The 21,007-nt window shown below is 43.3% G+C and overlaps 1 protein-coding gene across 4 annotated transcripts in view; it reads right to left on the bottom strand.

Moving 5' to 3' along the window:
* Positions 1–2,056: 2,056 nt before the first annotated feature.
* Positions 2,057–21,007, bottom strand: part of TBC1D8 (TBC1 domain family member 8) — a 138,624-nt gene continuing 119,673 nt past the window's right edge. For all 4 annotated transcript variants that reach the window (XM_069757599.1, XM_069757600.1, XM_069757601.1 and 1 more), the window contains 5 exons: positions 9,579–9,819; positions 9,389–9,454; positions 7,493–7,582; positions 7,308–7,408; positions 2,057–3,104 (listed from right to left, as the gene is read on the bottom strand). In XM_069757599.1, coding sequence (XP_069613700.1) covers positions 2,676–3,104; positions 7,308–7,408; positions 7,493–7,582; positions 9,389–9,454; positions 9,579–9,819 — 927 coding nt within the window. In that variant the 3' untranslated portion in view covers positions 2,057–2,675. The remainder of the gene's footprint in view (positions 3,105–7,307; positions 7,409–7,492; positions 7,583–9,388; positions 9,455–9,578; positions 9,820–21,007) is intronic.

A 21,007-nucleotide genomic window follows, 5' to 3' on the forward strand; every position in this document is an offset into this window, starting at 1 on the left:
CGAAGAGACACTTCATCAGAGAAAGGTGAAAAGGTCTTGAGTTTATCTACAATTTTCTCCAGGTCTTCACAATCTCTTCTCGTCCTTGACGTTCTTGCCTCCTTGTGTTGTTCACTGGTGACAAAGCTCTGGCAAGTGAAACCCTGCATTGCATCACTGTAGGAAGAGGACACTGGCACAGACCGAGTCCACAAGGCCCTCTGATGTTTGGACATTCCACTTCCTCTGGTGAGTCCTCCTGCAGTTTTTAGGGAGTACATCAGAGCTTGCTCGATGACTAGGTCGCCACCCAGGCCTGCCCAGTACTGATCAGTCCGCCTTACAACATGCAAGCCATTCATAAATCTATGGAAAACTGGTGGCATATCATCTTCCAGAGTGATCATATACTGGAGGTAAAGGTAGGCGGCCTTCACATAGTTCCCATGCCCAGCAGCTGCAAGAATGGGCAAACATTCGGCTACAGCATGAAGGTGCATCAGCCAGGATCCTGTACGATCGGCCTCGATAAGCTCCCTTGCTATTCCAACCATCTGTTGGTAATTCAGCCATAGTTTACTGGTACGAGAGTGAGCAGATAATCCGTTTCTTTTGGTGGACAAGAGGTGGACAATTTGATAGACACTGCAAGGCGAGTCGCATTTAACATTTTACAGCTTTGGCGGCCATATTCTTTGACGTCACATTTGGACCCTTTGTGGTAGCCCTATCTTGGTAAACTTTTAGTATGTTTTTCCCTACATCTAATACTACCAAAAAAAACTATAAAACGCTTTCTTGGAATTTATTCAGGGTAAAGTACGTTTTTTTCGTATTTTGACTGGACTAATACAGACATCACAGCATGGGATCACAGCTGATTCTTTCTGTGAGGTAAAACAAGTTTTTATACAGGCAGCAGCTGTGATCCCTTGCTGTCCTGTATGTATAATCTTTTGCATCCTCTTCTTGTCAGGATCTGTGGTATGATCAGACCATGTTCCTGTCAGACACAGCCATTACACAGTACACAGCAACAACAAACAGGTCTGAGAAAAGTAATAGGGATTAACAGATTACAATGAAAACAGACTAAATCAGCCTTGTGGTATATATGTAATATATTATAGCTATATTCAAATTTCTTATATATAGAACAAACTAAAAAATAAGCGGAATACATATGGTACATACAAGTAGACAGAGGGGCAAGGGGATGAGCAAGGGTGTTAAGCGTTAAAGGGTAGGCAGATATATATGACCAAGAGGAGAAGGTTCCTAATTACTAAAAAGTTCCCAAAAAGTGTAGCAGGGAGACCAAATGAGCTTGAATCTCTCGACCGTTTCATCATTCTAGCAGTGTGATACTCAAAATTTATAAGTCATATATAGACAGGGTTTTTTTTCCATTGAGAGGCTATCACACATCTTGCAGCTGTCAGTATGTATGGGAAAAATCTGGAACATTTTTTTAACATCTAATTGTAGAACTTATTGTTCCAAGATCTATTGATGAATGTGCTTTGATCGAGGGTCAATGAATCAGGAATGTCTGATATCCAGGGTGCACTGGCAAACCTTTCTAAAGTAAGTTACGTGACTCTAGTGGTGCAACTTATGTTGAAATTGGCTGGTGGCCGTGACAATGCCTCATCTTGCCCAGAACACCAAGTGTCGCATTATTTTTGCCTTACTGCGGAATTACGTAAAATATTGGGACTTATTAAGGCGTTTACAACAGAATTCTAGCACAAACATCTTAATGAATCGCCCCATATGTGAATTAAGCTTTGGGGCATGTTCACACAGTAGACTTTATTCGCAAATTCTGCAGCATTATCGATGAAACTAAGAGGAAATCTGTAGTCGGGCTGGACGCTGCAGTCTGAGCACAGACAAAATACAGAATCGTGAATTGCACATCACTGTAAACATCCTTTAGGTATACTTGTGGGAAACAAAAGGTAGTTTTGCTCAGCTTCTGGAACTGTTGCGTAATGCACTTATCCATATTTGGGGTACCACAGGATACCAGAAGATTAAAAGCTGAAATGTCACATTGAGAGGAAGTCAATGTAAAAAAAAAAATTTATTGAAAAGTGCAGCTCTTCACAAACCAAGACAAAAAGCACAAAAGTTGACATCATAACGACATAAAAATTCAAATGCAAATCGAACAGAATAAAAAGTTTCAATTTCCAGCATTGAAACATTACTATTAGTGCAAACACAAGACTTGAACTCACATATACAAAACATGGGACAAATGACAGAAACCCTGAACAAAAGTCAACAATAAGAAATGTTTGGCATGCCAATACTGGATACAAATGAGTTTTGGAAGTTGTGAAGGCATCTCATCTCCTCCGGATGGTTTCACCAAAGTGATGCATCTTAAGAACGAGACGTCATCCAGTGTGCTTTGGTAATTCAAGAATGTCAGTGGTAGCCACTCCTCTGAGGCATCTCTCCGTCTTAGCAAATCTCAACCACATGTCATTGTGGATTAAATGGAAGTTAATCCTGTTTAAAGTTATTGTTTCCTTCCTATTTTAAATTGACCTATTTAGCTTCCTATTTAGGAGTAAGAAAGTCCAAGTTGCTCAGCCATATTGATTATTACTGGTGTTAACACTTTCAGCGTCCCTTTAGCAGGCAGATATTAAAATCTTGGAGGCCGCAAGATTTGCAATTATTCAGGGCAGCATGGGGGACTGCTGGCTAATTCCATTAGTCTTGAGGCTGTATGGATTTATTTTAGCACTTTCTAACTTTGGCTTCAGATCCCATGGTTTCTCAAAGAAATTCACCAATGACTGTTCTGTTAAGAGAGATGCCAAGATGTGTTCCAGAGAAACAACCCAGTCAGTTTCAGGGAGTGTGTGGGCTGGCGTACTAGTGGTCTCGGAGAAAACACAATCATGGTCTGATGAGCAGGCCCCATTTTCGGAATCTACGAATTCATCTGAAGCACTACCTGAGCTTATGCTACTGCTGCGCTGTCCAACCTCTCCAATCTGAAGTAGAAGGGTCGTCACTGTGGCAATTGCTTGATACAGATCGTTTTCCTCTGGGTCTTCGTGAAATAAGCTGTACAAGGTCTTGCAGAATTGAATGAATTCCTTCTGATAATTGAAATAAAAGAAAAGTGCTTAATAAAAAGGTTGTTAAGCATACATTTCATGTGATCTCCATATATCTTCTAAATAGTCTGATTAGTCTTAGGTCACGGCTTCTTTCAATATAAATCAGTAATAACGCTTCTATAGATGCCCAAGAGCCCTGCCCTTGTACCTCTGCATGCCTAGAATTGCATGCACAGTTGTTGCTTTGTTTTTTCATTTATGAAAAAAAGTAGCATCATCCATCATCACTATATGTATAAGCAATCCTTCTAGAATACAATATCTCTATACACATGGAGCCAGGTGCGTAAGGCTCTAGCATAAAGTTTTAAAATGTAAACACCTGCCCTGTATATCTAAATAGAATTGTACAGTACATAACCACTGCAGCAAATCAGTGTAGACTGCACAAGGCGGATATATCTAGTGATTGACTGCAGTGGTCACATGCGCTGTAGTTGAGATGTAACCACTTCAGCCACAGCCGTGGGAAAGCATTGTTGGACCTGTGGATAGGGAGAAGTCTTAATTTTGTTCCCTTTTTAATGGGGATGACATTGCGGTCCAAAAATCTGATTCTGTAAAACACCTTTAAGGCTCTAGGATTATACGGTGGGGAAAATAAGTATCTGATACACTGTTGTTTTTATCATTTTTCCGACCTGCAAAGAATGGAGAGGTCTGTAATTTTTATTGCAGGTACACCAACTGTGAGAGACCTGAACTAAAAAAGAAAAATCCAGAAAATCACATTGTATGATTTTTACATAATTAATTTGCATTTTATTGCAGGAAATAAGAATTTAGTTCAATAGAAAAACAGAACTTAATATTTATTACAGAAACGTATGCTATTACAGAGGTCAGACGTTTCCTGTAGTTCTTAACCAAGTTTGCACACACTGCAGAAGGGATTTTGGCCCACTCCTCCATACAGTTATTCTACAGATCTTTCAGGTTTCGGGGCTGTCGCTGGGAAACATTAAGTTTCACCTCCTCCAAAGATTTTCTATTGGGTTCAGGTCAGGAGACTGGCTAGGCCTCTCTATGACCTTGAAATGCTGCTTACGGAGCCACTCCTAAGATGCCCTGGCTGTGTGTTTCAGGACATTGTCATGCTGGGAGACAGAGCCACGACCTTTCTTCAATGCTCCTACTTAGAGAAGGAGGTTGTTGGCCAAAATCTCACGATACATGACCCCATCCATTCTCCCTTCAATGCTCTGCAGTCGTCCTTGTCCCCTTTTCAGAAAAACACCCCAGAAGTATAATGTTTCCCCCACCATGCTACACAGTTGGGACGGTGTTCTTGGGGTTGTACTCATCCTTCTTCCTCCAAACACAACAAGTGGAGTTGATACCAAAAAGTTCTATTTTGGTCTCATATGACCTCCCATGTCTTCTCCGGATCATCCATATGGTCATTGGCGAACTTCAATCTGGCCAGGTGAACAGGGGTCCTTGCGTGCCCTGAAGGATTTTAATCTATGACATTTCAGTGTGTTATAAATGGTCATGTTTGAGACAGTGGTCCCAGCTCTCTTCAGGTCATTGACCAGGTCGTCCCATGGAGTTCTGGGTGGATTCCTGACCTTTCTCACAATCATCCTTACCCCATGTGGCAAGATCTTGCATGGAGCCCCAGACCGAGGAAGAATGACAGTCATGGTGTGTTTCTTCCATTTTCTAACAATTGTGTCAACAGTTGTTGCCTTCTCACCAAGCTGCTTGTCTATTGTCCTGTAGCCCATCCCAGTCTTGTGCAGGTCTACAATTTTGTCTCTGGTGTCCTTAGATAGCTCTTTGTTCTTGGCCATGGTGGAGAGGTTGGAATGTGCTTGTATGAAAGACACCTGTCCACACACTCAAACAGGTATAATTAATACAGGTAATGAGTGTAGAGTAGGAGGGCTTCTTGAAGTGAACCTGTCAGCAGGATTGTGCTCAGTAACCTACAGTCTCATGTCAGTGCCATTATACTGATTAACATGATACCTTGGTTGATGAAATCAGTCTTGTGGTTCTTGTTTAATCTATATTTTCAGTTTTCAGTTAATGATATGCTCGTGTTCCGCTACGGCCTTTTGGGGAGGGGGGGGAGGGGTTGGGGGGTCTTTAGGTGGTGCTCTGCTTACATATTCATCTGTTAGGCTTATGACAAGTCACTGATCCCTCTCTGACCTGCCTCCTATTTTACATACTGCATAGAATTAGGGCATGTTTCCACAAGCCGTATTACATCCGGATTAGCTGCGGATTGAACGCTGCTTACAGCCGTGGCGTTCAATCCACAGCATCCAGATGTTACAGCATATTGGAGGGGATTTTATGAAATCCCGGCTCCACTATGCGTGCGAACACGCATCCGGCGGCCTTGCGTTTACGGACATGCGGCGCGTCTTTTTAGAACGCAGCAGGTCTGTTTACCTTGCGGCAACGCTGCGTCACCGCAAGGTAAATCACAGGGCCCTATGTATGGGGTGCGGAGATTCCGGATGTGTGCAATGATATGTGCACATCCGGAATCTCCGCGCGTACAGAAGGGGGCGGCGCTTTGGGTAGAGCAGGTTTTCTGCACTGTCCAAAGCGCCGTCATTACGGACCGTGGACACATACCCTTATGGTTTGAGAAAAAAAAAAATCACATTCATCAGGCAGGCGCTGGCACTATAACATGATAAGGTGGATAATACACTATGGCTGTTTCCATGATATTTAGATATCTAGTTTTGTTGTTAAAAAAAAATAATGTCTTAATCAAAATAGCGCTGGCAGCCACGCCTGCACGGAAGTACCCATTGCAATTTGATAGACGCTTCTGCGCAGTCGCCATCTTTTTGCTAGAGAGAAAAAAAAAAGATGGCGCCAGCGGTGCCTGCACAGTAGTATCTATCGGAACGCGATACATGCTACTACGCAGGCGCTGCTATTTTCATAGAGAAAAAAAAATTAGGCTCCATCTTGATGGCACCGACGGCAGCCCCTGCATTGTAGCATCATTCCGATAGATGCTACTGTGCAGGCGCCATCTTGATGGAGCCTAATTGTTCTTTTTCTCTAGCAAAATGGCGGTGGCGGCATGAGGGGGGGTTCTGGGCAGTGTGGTTCCAATCACCATGGTGGTTTACCAATGGTTCTAAATATATATACATCAATCAATAGATATTTTTGTATTGCAGGACAATTCTGACTTCTCTTTAAATATATGCTTGTGATCCAATGATAGTACTGTGATTACACTGCATGTTTGTTATGTCTATGCTATAAAATGATGTAATCATATCTGATATTATATATGTGCAATGTATATGTATGCTGATCAATTTGAATTATGAAGTGAATTATGAACCACACTGCCCTAACTAGTTTTAAAAGGGTTTTTTAGCAGCTGATTTGTAATTTAGTCTGTCAGTGTGATTACAAATACAATTATTGTTACAAATTAAAATATTTCATATGTACAATTACTTTCTAACTACTCCCAAATGGTGGTAATAATCTGGAATCTAAACGGCGGTGCCTGCGCAGTAGCATCTACTAGAACCTGAACATTTTAATTATCCAACTTATCGTGCTACAAGCGCAAGTGCCGCCGCCCTAGTGAATGCAATTTAAAAAACAACAACATAATTCTATGCAGTGCGTACAATAGGGGGGCAGGTCCCTGAGGGATCAGTGACTGTCATAAGCCATACTGATGAATATGTAAGCAGAGCACCACATGAAGACCCCCCCAGAGGCCGCAATGGAGAATGAGAATATCATTAACAGAAAACTGCAAATAAAGATTAAACAACAACTACAAGATGGATTTCATCAACCCAGGTACCACTGTAATCAGTATAACGGCGCCGACCTGACACTGTCTGTAGGTTACTGTGCACAATTCTGCTGACAGGTTAGAAACCTAACAAGTCTGTGAGAGCCAGAATTCTTGCTGGTTGGTAGCTGATCAAATACTTATGTCATGCTATAAAATGCTATTTAGTTATTTAAAAATCATACAGTGCCATTTTCTGTTTTTTATTTTTAGATTCTGCCTCTCACAGGTGAAGTGTACCTACAATAAAAATTACAGACCTCTCCATTCTTTGTAGGTGGGGAAACTTGAAAAATCAGCAGTGTATCAAAAACTTATTTTCCCCACTGTACATAAGGATTTCTTTTGCGTCAGAGGTTTCAGAGATGAAGAGGAGACTATACCTGGGTCATTTTGGGCAATTCTTTTTCTGTGCTTTTATCCTTCTCTCTTGCCAAGTCTTTAAGCATTTGCTTTAGCTGTTTTTGATAATCCTTTTCCCCACCTGTAAATACCATAAACTTGAAATTTCATCTAAGTAAATAACAAGACATTTAACGGTCAAGGAGAAATAATAATGATCACATACTGTTTGGTTTTGTAAGCTTCAATGGTCTGGTAGTTGATAACAATGGCCCCTTAAGTGGTGATTGACAGTCATGGTCACTCTCCGTAAGAGCTGTCAACAAAAAAAAAGTCAAGTTGACCAAAACAGCAAAATGGATACAAACATTTAAAAAAAGATGAAAACATCGCATTCCGGGAAAAAACGCAGCATGTTCATTCTTTGTGCGGAATAGCGGGGATTCCTCACACATAGGAATGCATTGATCCGCTTACTTCCCGCATGGGGCATGGGGCTATGCCCACCATGCTCAAAGTAAGCGGATCATGTGCGGTTGGTACCCAGGGTGGAGGAGAGGAGACTCTCCTCCACGCCCTAAGAACCATATATCTGCAAAAAAAAAAGAATGAAAATAAAAAAATCATGATATTCTCACCTTCTGGCGTCCCCTGCAGCCTTCCCGCTCCTCGCGATGCTCCCGTTACCCAGTAACGTCTTGCGACAATGACCTGTGGTGAAGTAGCAGTCTCGAGTGATGCTACGTCATTTGGGGTCATTGCCGCGAGGCATTACTGGGAACGGGAGTTGCCGGGAAAATCGTGAGGAGCGGGAAGGCTGCAGGGGCCGCCGGAAGGTGAGAATATCACAATTTTTAAAAATTATTTTTAACATTATATCTTTTTACTATTGATGCTGCATAGACAATTTCCGCAGCAATTCTGCAACGTGTGCACATAGCCTAACTGTGACTGTAATGAGAGGAAAGCAGTCTGTTAGGCCATGTTCACACTATGCGATTTTTACTGCGGAACCGCGGCAATTTTGCCGCTGCGGGTCCGCAGCTGTTTTCCATGCAGGGTACAGTACAATGTTACCCTATGGAAAACAGAAACCGCAGTGCACATGATGCGGAAAAACCCGAAAAAAACCGCGCAGAATTGCTGCGGAAAAAAAGAAGGACCATGTCACTTCTTTGTGCAGAATCGCAGCGATTCTGCACCCATAGAAATGCATTGATCCGCTTACTTCCCGCATGGGGCTGTGCCCACCGTGAGGGAAGTAAGCGGATAATGTGCGGGTTATACCCGGGGTGGAGGAGAGGAGACTCTCCTCCAGGCCCCGGGAACCATATTTGTATTAAAAAAAAAAGAATTAAAATAAAAAATCATGATATACTCACCTCTGAAGTCTCAGCGCTGCACGCGGCCGTCCGGTCTCAGGTTTGCTATGCGACCAGGACCTTAGGTGATGTCGCGGTCACATGACCGTGACGTCACCGAAGGTCCTGGTCGCACAGCATCTTTGGAACCGGACCACCGCCTGCAGCGCCGAGGAGATCGGGACGTCAGAGGGTGAGTATACCATGATTTTATTATTTTTAACACTACTATTGATGCTGCATATTGCTGCATATGCAGCATCAATAGTAGGGGTAAAATCCCGCAGCGGAACCCGCAGCGGAACCCGCAGCGGAACCCGCAGGACAAACCGCGATAAATCTGCAGGGATAACCGCAGCGGGTTTGCCCTGCAGATTTATCAAATCCGCTGCGGGAGAACCCGCAGGATAAAAAGGAACGTGTGAATGTGGCCTTAGGCTTCCTTGCTCACTGTATGACAGCAGCAGGCCCTCTGGAGGAGTAAATGTCCCCCAACCTACCCCTGGCTACACTTCTGGCAGGACAAGCCACTTCGATCATCATTGAAGGTATACCTTGAAGACCAAACTAAGGTTTACAGCTAGCAATGTCACTTTTCCAACAGTAACTTTTCAAATTATTTCACATTCTGCTTTTTTATGCAATACTGACAAATTTTCGTCACCTTTTGATTTGTACATACATGGTGGCATAGCCATCTGTATGACATTAGCCTGTGTACACATACCTAGGCTGATATTTTTATGATCCATACATCTCACCTGGTGGTATATGGAGTCTATATAACAACTTGATTTTTTCATTCATCTCACCATGGTAAATAATGTCTGAAAGCAAAAATAAATCAATAAAACACATTATGGATATCAATCGATCATATAACGGCAGCCTTCCATAACTAAACCCGCACACTATAGAATCCTTACTTTGATCATACACAAATAAAATTACCTAAACACCATGCAAAAGACTTGAACTCAATGAGAAGGTCCTGATTTTCATCCAATATCCGGAACATCCTTTCTGCTAAAACTTCAGTATGAGAACCCCAGGGCCAAGGCGAACACAACCTGAAGAGGGATGCAAACTGGCGACTATCGATCTTGTACTGTTCTGCATAAGGCCGTCTCGGGTCATGGCGCTCAACTAATGAAGAGATCCCTTCCCAGTAACAACTGATGAAATGCTCTCTCTGAAACGAAAGGTGAGAGAATGGTTCATAAATTATACTCTCATTATAAATCACTTGTCATCTGTCCGCCTAAAGATGGAAAAATTGTGACCCCTCCGTCCAGTCATGCCGTGTATAAACAGAGGTGATTTATATTACCTCTGATGGTAGTTCTTTTAGGGTAGGATCCTACAGGACTCAAACTGACCACATTAGTCTTCATCATTTCCGCCTATATCAATTTTTTTGGGTGATTAATAAAGTCCATGGGTGACAAAATGTATAAACTAATGAAAGCTGATGTGAATCTATCATCAGTATGATCAGCTGCAGACCAGTCATTAGCCAAGTATATGTCATGCAGCTCAGATTTCAGAACATTTAGGCCCCGATTCATCAAGCAGTTTTATGGCCTAAAGCTACTTGAGATGACAACTCTTGGTAGCACAAAAAATGTCTGACTTTTGGCAGTTTTATGCCAGTCCAGGCCAACTCCACTCACTTTTTGAAAACTGGACAGAGCTTAGCTGGAGAGGGTAGAGCCAAACTCACGCAGCGATGTCATCAACAGTTTGACCACAAAAGTGTCGTAAATTACGACAGAAAAGTACTCCAGTACCTGATGGAGCAAGTTTTGGCCGGCAGCTGAAAGATGGACCAAAATCATTAGGAGGCGTATCTTACTCCAGCGCAATCTTCATCAAAACTGGTGTGCAAAAAAACATTTATGAATCGAGGCCTTGGACTGGAATATGCAGCCAAAAAACAGTTGGTGTAGCCTTACAATCTCCCCTTTCTAGAAGAATATAGCATGAGACAAATGCGCAAAGTGATTGCTACATTTCCATTGCAAATCCTCAGCAATAAATTATGATAACTGTTCTACACCCAAATTGATTCAGACACGAAATCAGTTGAACTTAACTAATTTTGTGGCGCTGAAAACTAATATGATACTTACATTTGCTGATCCAGAAGAGGCTGTAATCACTTATCACAACTTTCATGCAGGCGGATTGAACACTTGCGTCTATGTTATTTCATCATTACTATTGTATTATTAGTAGCTAATTAAACCTTATAGTCTGTAACGGTGGTGACCATCGGACATGAAGAGATACCAAACTTATAATGTTTTATTAATAATATATAAAATTTTACATTAAAAAGACAAGGCAAAAAAACCTCCAAAGAAAAAGGGGCAGATACCGCAACTCGGATCAAAAAAATGCAGAAATTAAATATTAGGCTGGTTTCACATTTGCGGTTGTGTCCGCAGCGTTTCTGAAGCATACATCCGCACGTGTCTTCATTTCATATCTTTAATATTGTAGACGCAGGTGCATGCGTTCACCCGCGTTTGCTCACGCATGCGTATTTTTGCAGTGTGCGGCTGGGCGCGGCTAACGCACCATGTTAGAATTTTTGAGGCGTCAAATTTCCGCCGCTATACGGATGCGGATGCTTGAAGAAAGAGTGTGTCAAAACAACCCATTACAGTCTATGGGAACGCATGGACATTCGTTCGCTTGTGTTTGCATAAGGGTCTATATACAGAAATCCCATGAGCCACGTCAATTGGGAGTGGCTTGCATCAATGAAATTCTTCTTGAAAAATTTTTTCATAACAAACGCAGGTGCATATACAACGTGAATGCAAGCAAACGTTGCGTTTTTTTATCCGTCATGTGTAAGTTGATGCGGATAAAAAACACAGCGGTATCATGCATTTTGCCATGCGCTTGCGGTTGCGTACGAAATAGGGATTTTTGTGTACTCACCGTAAAATCCTTTTCTCCGAGCCATTCATTGGGGGACACAGACCGTGGGGGTGTATGCTGCTGCCAATAGGAGGCTGACACTAAGTGATACAAAAAAAGTTAGCTCCTCCCCTGCAGTATACACCCTCCTGCTGGCTCTCAGCTAACCAGTTCGGTGCAAAAGCAGTAGGAGATCAATAACAATATATGAGCGTATAGCATGTCATATTCTAAAAAACAAGCATAAGCTAATAACAGGGTGGGAGCGGTGTCCCCCAATGAATGGCTCGGAGAAAAGGATTTTACGGTGAGTACACAAAAATCCCTATTTCTCCTTCGCCTCATTGGGGGACACAGACCGTGGGACGTCCCAAAGCAGTCCCTGGGTGGGGACATCAATAGATCAGGCCCTGTGTAACCGCTACTTACAAGTGCGCCACCGCGGCCTGCAGAGTCCGCCTGCCCAGACTCACATCTGTGGAAGTGTGGGAATTATAGTGCTTCAAGAATGCATGCGGACTGGACGAATCCGCAAGCTTGCAGGCGTGCCTTGCTGACGCCTGGTGCCTAGAACCCTTGATAGACAGGGAGATAGGCTGACATCTAGCACGGAAGGACTCCTGGATGGTAAAAAGAATTCACCATGTTATCATGGTCGATGAAACGGCTAAACTCTTCCTGAAAATGTCAGGAAGCCTTCCTCTACCGTCAGGAAGCCCAAATAAAACGTCCAACCTTCAGAAGGACGCTGTCCTCAAGACGTACCTACTCAGAGCACTCACTTCGTCCAGAATATGGGGGATCTTATTCCATTTTGTGGACTGGAGCCAAAAGAGATGAGGGAAGAACTATGACCTCGTAACAGTGGTAATACAGTACCACCTTGGTAACAAGGGATGGAGATGGTCTGAGGACAACCTTGCCTCGAAGGTAATAAGGGAAAAAAGTCTGAAAGAGCAGAGAAGCTAGCTCCGAAGACTCGTCAGAGTGAGAATATCGCAGAGGAGAACGGGACGACTTTCCCTGATAGTAAAGTCTGCCCGGATGAAAAAGGAGCCTACTGTAAGGCTCCCAGGAATAATAAGGTCCCAATGATCTAACGGTATGCGATAGGGAAGAACTACGTGTGAAAACTCCCTGTGAGAAAGTCCCTACTTGCAGTTGTGCTGCGATAAGGCGAGAAGATACTAGCTCCGCAAACAAAAAACGGACGTGGTCAGTGCGGATCTCTGAGGATCACTGGGGCCCCTTTCTGCTTCCGAAAGGCTTTCGGAAGCAGTGGAAGGGGAGTTATGGAAACTGGTACCACGGCAGAACCAGAGCATGGAGAGCGATGGCTCTTGGATCTCGAGGCCGAACCACGAACTCGAGTACATTGGCCTTCAGTCTGGATGTCATCCCACCTACAACTGGAGAGCTCCAGTAAGGACAGATCTGATGGAAGACTTCGGGGTGAAGTTCCCACTGACTTGAGGCGGAACCCTGACGGCTGAATTTGTTTGCCGTTCAGAGTTCTACTTCTGGGATATATACTGCCGAGATCACCGAATAATAGACTTCGGCCCATCAGAGAAAGTGAGGTACCTCGGTCATGGCGCCTGACCGTGGGTACCTGCTAGATAACTGACGTAAGGCACCGCCGTGGCATTATCCAATTGAATTCGGATAGGGTGACCCGCCAGAAGGCAGTGGACCTGCTGTAAGACTACCGTTCGGATCTCCAGAACAATGATAGGGAGAAAAAGACTGGCATTGGTAGTTACTAATAACCACTGAACCGGGAGAAAGGCCCTGGATGAAGAAGGAGCTCAGAGACTATTGTCTGAAAGTCTGTTTGACTTGCTGAAAACGAGCGGAGCGAAGCAAACCGCTTCCATTGTCGTCACCATTTTTCCTCAGAACTCTCTTAGCAAATCGAATGAAATGAGGGGGTGAGTAATCAAGTCCTCAGAACTCTCCTTGCGCGAGCTCCCTGTTGAAGGGCCATGACCTTGTCTCGAGGAAGAATTACCATCCTTCTAGAAGTGTGCAGGATCATCCTCAAAAAGGATATCTGCTGGGCTGGAAATGAGGAGAACTTGTCTAAGTGTAGCTGCCAGCCCAGGAGAGAAGGTATCGCAAGAGATATAGACGACTCAGCGTAGTCCTGGAAGGGCGGCTAGACAGACCAAACAGGGCAGGACGAGCACGCCTCTAGAGTGCAAGAGAAACATGACATCCGCCATGACCCGAGCGAACACTCTGGGTGCGGAAGCAAGGCCGAAGGACAAGGTTGTGACTTGAAAATGCTGCTGACGAATGGAAAGGCGAAGGAATATTTGCAGAGGGCAAGCAACCCGAATGTCGATGGATGCCGGAAACTGCACCTTTTTCTGTTGAAGTAATGGCTGAGCGAAGCAAGTCCATCCAAAGAAGGAGGACCATGTCAAAGGTTGTTAGAAGTTTGAGGTCCAGGGTCCATCTTACTTTTCGTTCCCCTGTTTGGAACCAAGATCCCTTAGATCTAGACTGTGCTGGACAATCCTTCCACTCACCATTGATGCGCGTCCCGGCATGGAGCCGCCGCGGATGTGGGTTTCAGCGCTGTTCTGTGCAGCGTGGACGGTGCAGGGATAAACCTCAATCCATCATCCGTTCGTTAGGGAGGTGGAGAGGAACCGTCCGCCTCCTTGTGCCATCCGCTTTCACAGTGGTGGGACAGTGGGGGCTGCTCGGACGCCATAGAGAGGGGCCTCTGTACATCCACGGAGTTCAGTCCGGGTGGACAGGGCCAGTTGTCCGGCATTAGGCCTGGCTCCAGGAGAGGATACATGGAGGCGACACTCCATGTACTCGCCTGCTGCTGGTGTGGGGAGATCGGGACCATGAAAGGAACCGTCGCCCCTGAAGTGAGCTCAGGCATGGCTTCCCACGTCGCAGGAAAGGGTACGGGGCGGTATACTCGCCGTGCTCGCCTGTTGATGGTTCGGGGGAGATCGGAACCTTGAAAGGAACCGTCGCCCCCTTCACTCCGTTAATTAAAAAATAAAAATTTACAGAAAAATAAACAAAAAAATAAAAACGTTGGGGTCTGAAAACAGACCCATGTGCCTCCTACAGACACTAAGCAAGAACTGGTTAGCTGAGAGCCAGCAGGAGGGTGTATATTGCAGGGGAGGAGATCACTTTTTTTGTATCACTTAGTGTCAGCTTCCTATTGGCAGCAGCATACACCCCCACGGTCTGTGTCCCCCAATGAGGTGAAGGAGAAATGCTGCAGACTCGACCACAAATGTGAACCTAGCCTAACAGCAGCTCAGCTCCAGCCACGGCTGTTAGTCACAGATGCCAGCTATGTAATATAGCCAGAATCTACCATTTGTGGATTGGGCTCAAACTCCTGGCCAAATGCAGGAAGGGGTTAAATACATATTTGTTCATTTCCACATATTAACCCTTGTCAGGCTGCATAATTTTACAACCTTAACAGGCTGCATAGGTACAATTGTACCTTCACATATACCTCCACTGTGGGAAGACTTTACTTGGTTTCAGAAACTAAAGTTCATTCAGCTACAAATGTTATGCTGATATCTATTGTTCAGTGTTGTTACTGGTCACTTATGTTGCTGTCAATTAAGTTAATTCAAACTGGGAGTGGCTTCTACTTGTCTTCCTGCCTCCCTCCTCTCATTAGCCATTTTGCTGTTCATCTCATTGCTGTGAGCACACATTTCTAGGCTTGTGAAGTCTTCAATTTCTTGGAAACGAAGGTAGGAAAGTCTCACAGCATCTAACAGCCAGTTATACCTTTATTCTCATTATGTGGGGACAGAACAGTCAAATTGTCTTTCAGCCTGGACTTGGCTTACATATATTTTGTATGAAACTTATCACTATAGGTATAATTTTTATACGAAAAATGGATAATAATTAGTATCTACATATTGTTTTACGATGTTTTATTTATATTCAGCACAAAATACGAAGCCAAAATTCATCTAGCAAGTCATCATGAGTGATAGTGATGCTGGATCTAGTTTCCGCCATAATCCAAGAAAACGTGTTTGCAGGTTAGTATAATTTTGTGAAAAGCCAATAATGTAGTATTTCGGAAAATTATTTATTTTACATTTTTTCATATTTACAGATTTACGTCTGACGAAATAATGCGAATGCTAGAAGAATCTGATTCTGAGCATGAGGATGAACCATATGTTCCATCTGATGATGAAAACTATGTACCACAAGTGGATGTTACTGAAGAAGATTCAGACATTGAACAAGAAATGGTCATAGAGCATTGTGGAGATCAGACTGAACTAAAGGAATCCGTCTTGTCTTCTTCCTGAGAAATCTCGCTTACAACAAGATACATTTCTGCTGACTTGACATTTCCTTTTATGGAAGTAATCATGTGTGCATTCCTTCTTTCAATAGCAGCCTTTCATTCACCTTCCAGATGATGTAACTTTCTACTGATAAAGACTGGTATAGATTGTTTATGTAAGAGATAGTGAAATATGAGCGCTTGTGCGCATGTCTGTAAAAGAATAATTCTTTTCTATATAAAGGGAGGGCAAAGCCCAGAGAGAGAGATGTGCTCCTGGGCTTCCCTTGTATATGATCACACAATACCTTGTTTGCGTGTCATTTACTCTGGATCCCTACCTCTAGTAAGCCAGGGACTGAGAAGGACTTAACATTTCTTTGGCGCACCGAACAGGGACCCGAGATGAGAGTATTTGCTCGAGATTCACCTGCAGATACGGACAATGGAGATCTGGGATAATGGACGGCAAATGAACTGAAAAACCTGGCCAGGTAAGAGACATTATTAGTTCTCTTTTATCTGCCTTGTATTATCCGAAAGATCTCTATGAGCCGTGTCATGCTGGGTTAGTCTAGTAGTGAGTAGATACCTATAAAACTCGGGTTACTATATTGTATAGATTTAGGAGTCCTGTCCCTGGCAGTGTGTGAACAGAGTGAAGGTTGTGGTATGTTGTGAAAGAATAGCAAAAGTGCGTAGAAAAATAAGCCGAAATAGTTGGGGTATAAGCCTTATACACGGAAGTCAGCCTAACTGGGTCATGTGGTTGCGTCCTTTCGGGGAGACCTCCGCCCATGCTTGACTCTCATTTAAGTGCTTAACCTCCTTCATTTCTGGATAAGGTTTGATAGAATGAGCCCAGGACGCGGGTCCATGAGCCTGGGACAAGTATGCTAACTGACACAGAAAGTTTTGTGATCTGTATGGTGTTGCAGGGTCTGTTTGCGTGCATAATAGCACTTAAGTACATTCTGCACATTAGAAAGAATGGAGCAGATCAGCCCTTCAATATTTTAGCTCCCTAGGAGAGAAGGCAACGAGACATCACCTAGGATAAGTGATTGTCCAAACGTCACCTGGGGTAGAAATAGCTAATATTGAAAAAAAAAAAGAAAAATGGGAAATAAACAGACAAAAACCGTCTTAGGACAAGTGGAAGCAGCAGATATCATACAGGAAAGATGTGGGAAGACAGTCAGAAGTCAGATTAGAAGGGTAAGAGAAAAATTGGGAATTTCAGAAGCACTTATGTTTAGCACTGAATGGGAAAGACTGAGTAAAGAACGAGGTGGAATTATCAAAGACAATGGGTGGGAAGAAATCATACACTGTATGATAGAGGTCTCAAAAACAGCTAAAGAGGAGAATTGGAAGTATGATCCAGACACTTCCAAATGGATTATGGGGAAGGGAAAAAGTTGTGACATAATCCCACCACCTTACCTAGATCCAAAAGCCCAATCATTTGTACCATCTGGAGGAGCAGAAGGAGGAAAACAATTTCCAGCCTTGTATCCCAATCTTGGTGGGGTAGGAGGATGGGTATGTTCACACTGTGGACAACAAAATCCAGATTGGAGAAATGATTGCCTAGTCTGTGGTACACCTAGACATGGCGCTGTACTTGCCCCTGTTAGGGTAGTACCAAGACCCTTTAGGGAACCTGGTGCTGACGGGGTAATGGGAACTAGATATCACCAGACCCGACAGTATTTTCCTTGGTCCCCTGCTGAAGGTATGTCCCTCCTGCATAATGCGCCTGATCCCACTCAATATCCCATCCGATTTGCACAATATATACAACAAATCATGCAGACTCATGCTGGGGTCTGGGCGGACGGGGAAGAATTATGTAGAATGAAAATGTCCCCCGGACTTTTTCAGGAATTATCGACACACCTACAGCCCAATAGACCAGTGGCAGAAGGGGGTGCCTTACAGACAGAAGCATCAGGTACCCAGTTCACAGAGGCATTAATAATTTTCATGAGAGAAAAACAGAGGGAAAGGGGATCTACGGGTGTGATTATGCAGAAATTTGGGCAAAGTATTGAAGAATATAGTCAAGAATTAGAAAATAGCTTTAGGGATGAAGGATTGGATTTGACTGATGCTTCAGTAAGGAGACTTTTTTACAAAACAATTAATAGAGGGGCTAGATCCGAAAATCAGAGAAAAATTTAAATCCTCTACTCCAGATTGGAGAACAATTGAACAACCAAATATTGTGAAACAACGATGTTTAGGAATAGTCATGGATATGAGAGAGAATCGTAAGCCTGTTAGAATAGCACAAGCTAATACAGGAGGAAGAGTGAGACACAACTTTCCTTGCCACTACTGTAAAAAGCCAGGTCATTTCCAAAGAGAGTGCAGGAAGAAGTTGGCAGATATAAAGTCAGGCAAATTTGTTCCCAGAAATAACCCTCCCCAAACGGACAACCAGCAGAAATCTACCATCATAGATGGTCCCATACCAGATTCAGATTGACTCGATGTGTTACAAACTTCCCTACCAGCTAGAAGACCTATGATACAGGTGAATGTGGGGGGGAGAGAGATTCCATTTTTGATAGATACAGGTGCAACTTCCTCAATTTTGAATCAAGATTTTCTTCCGAATCCGGAAGATATTTCAGAACAAACAACTTTTGCTGAGGGTTATGATGGGGTAATTCGAACACTGCCATATACTGTGCCCCTAGAGGTCTCATTAGGACCTAAATGTTTTGCATCCAGATTTTTGTATGCCAGAGGTGCCCCAACATGTTTGTTAGGAACTGATGTCCTAAAGAAATTACAAGCTAACATCAATTTTAGGGAAGATGGCACAGTTATACTGACTATCCCTGATGATGCAGAAACATTAGAACAATATGTTAGAATTCAGGCTTTTGAGGATTATGCTGAAGAAAAAGAGTACACCACAGATCTAGACCTCTCAATGGTCCCAGAAACACTGTGGGCACAGGGTGACACCGATGTGGGACTATTGCATATCTCTCCTGTAAAACTATCTGTGCAACCAGGAACTGTTCTCCCACAGCTCAGACAATACCCTGTGAGTGCCCAGCAGGAACTAGCGATTACAAAACAGATAGAGGGATATAAAGAGAAAGGAGTTTTGGTAGAGATACAATCACCTGCTAACACTCCTCTGTATCCAGTCAAAAAGAGAACTCTTGATAAGAGTTCTATGCCCAAATATCGTATGGTACATGATTTAAGAGAAATAAACAAAGTTCTAGATCCAATCACCCCAGTTGTACCCAATCCTCATACGTTACTATCACAGATACCAGCCAGTTCTCAAGTATTTACTGTAATAGATCTTTCAAATGCATTTTTCTCGGTTCCTTTACACCAAGATAGTTGGCATTTGTTTGCATTTACATTTAAGGGCAAACAGTTGGCGTGGACACGCCTTCCACAGGGAATGATACACTCCCCTACTCTTTATTCAAATGCCCTACAAACAGTCCTTCAGAGGTTTGAACCCGAACCACAGGTAGTAATTTTGCAGTATGTGGATGACCTACTACTTTGCTGCCCAGATCTAGAAACTGCAGAAAGGTCCACTGTGAGTTTACTATGTTTTTTAGAAAAAGAAGGGTGTAAAGTGAATAGACAAAAGCTACAAGTTTGACAGACCAAAGTGGTCTTTCTAGGTCATTGCATTTCTCAAGGTAAAAAGCATCTTACACCTCAAAGAACTGAAGCAATAAGACAGATGAATGAGCCTAGAAATCATAAACAGCTACGAGCATTTTTAGGAATAGTGTCTCATTGTAGACAATGGATTATACATGCCAGTCAACTAATGCAACCACTGTATGACTGTGTAAAAAGTGAACCTTATTTGTTGACAAAAGAAGGTCAGATTTCGTTCCAACAATTAAAAGATGCCCTTGTTTCAGCTCCAGCGTTAGGGCTACCAGACTACACCAAACCGTTTCAGCTTATGGCTGCAGAAGTTGATTCCCATGCTACAGGAGTTCTTACCCAGAAGCATGCAGGGAAACAAAGACCAATTGCATATCTTTCAGCAAGGTTAGATCCCGTAGCTAGAGCAGCGCCAACCTGTGTACGTGTAGTTGTTGCTGTCTCACTATTGTTGGACAAAGCATCAGAAATTGTCCTAGAGTATCCACTCACAGTTCAAACTACACATGATGTTTATGGGATATTAAACCAGGTCCAACCAAAACACATTTCCATGGCCAGACATTTGCGGCTGCAGTGTTCTTTGCTGCTCCCCTCTACTATCACATTTGCTAGGCTTCAGACTCTCAATATAGCTACACTGCTACCTCTCGAGTCTGAAGGGGGGAATAAGGACACTGATCCACACGCAAATTTTTTCCCTACAGACACACATGATTGTACAGAGCTCATTTTACAAGAAACGGTAGGCTTACCCAATGTATCCGAAACACCACTTCAAAATCCAGATTTAGAGCTGTTTATAGATGGTAGTAGGTTTGCAGATGACACAGGTAACTTCCATACAGGGTATGCAGTTGTGTCAGAATCTGAAACTCTCAAAGCAGAACCACTTCCACCGAAACAGTCTGCACAAGAAGCAGAACTAACAGCATTGATTGAAGCTCTTAAAATAGCTGAGAACCAGACAGCTAATATATACACTGATTCTAGGTATGCACATGGTATTGTGTTTGATTTTGGAGTAATCTGGAGAGCTAGAGGTTACATGACAGCGTCAGGACAACCTGTAAAACATGCTTCTCTGATCAAACAGATCTTAGAGGCTGCACAAGAAACAAAAGAAGTAGCAGTAATCAAGGTAGCTGCACATGTGAGACTCGACACTAGGGAATCTAGGGGAAATGATAGGGCTGATAAAGCAGCCAAAGCAGCAGCTGTCAAACCCTTACAACAGGTTCATACTGTAAACCCCACAGAAAATACTGAAGATAGACTGAGACAAGCACAGGAAGATGCAGGAGAAGAGGAGAGGGACAGGTGGAAAAAGGAAGGGGCAGAAGAACAAGCGGGAATTTGGAAGAAAGATGGACTAATATGTCTACCTAGAGCCTGGTATCCGATTGTAGTTGGTGGACTGCACCACCCTACTCATGTGTCTGCAAATGCAATGACACTACTGGCAAAGCAAGTC

Source organism: Ranitomeya imitator, chromosome 3 (assembly GCF_032444005.1).
Source record: "Ranitomeya imitator isolate aRanImi1 chromosome 3, aRanImi1.pri, whole genome shotgun sequence".
Classification (NCBI taxonomy): Eukaryota; Metazoa; Chordata; class Amphibia; order Anura; family Dendrobatidae; genus Ranitomeya; species Ranitomeya imitator.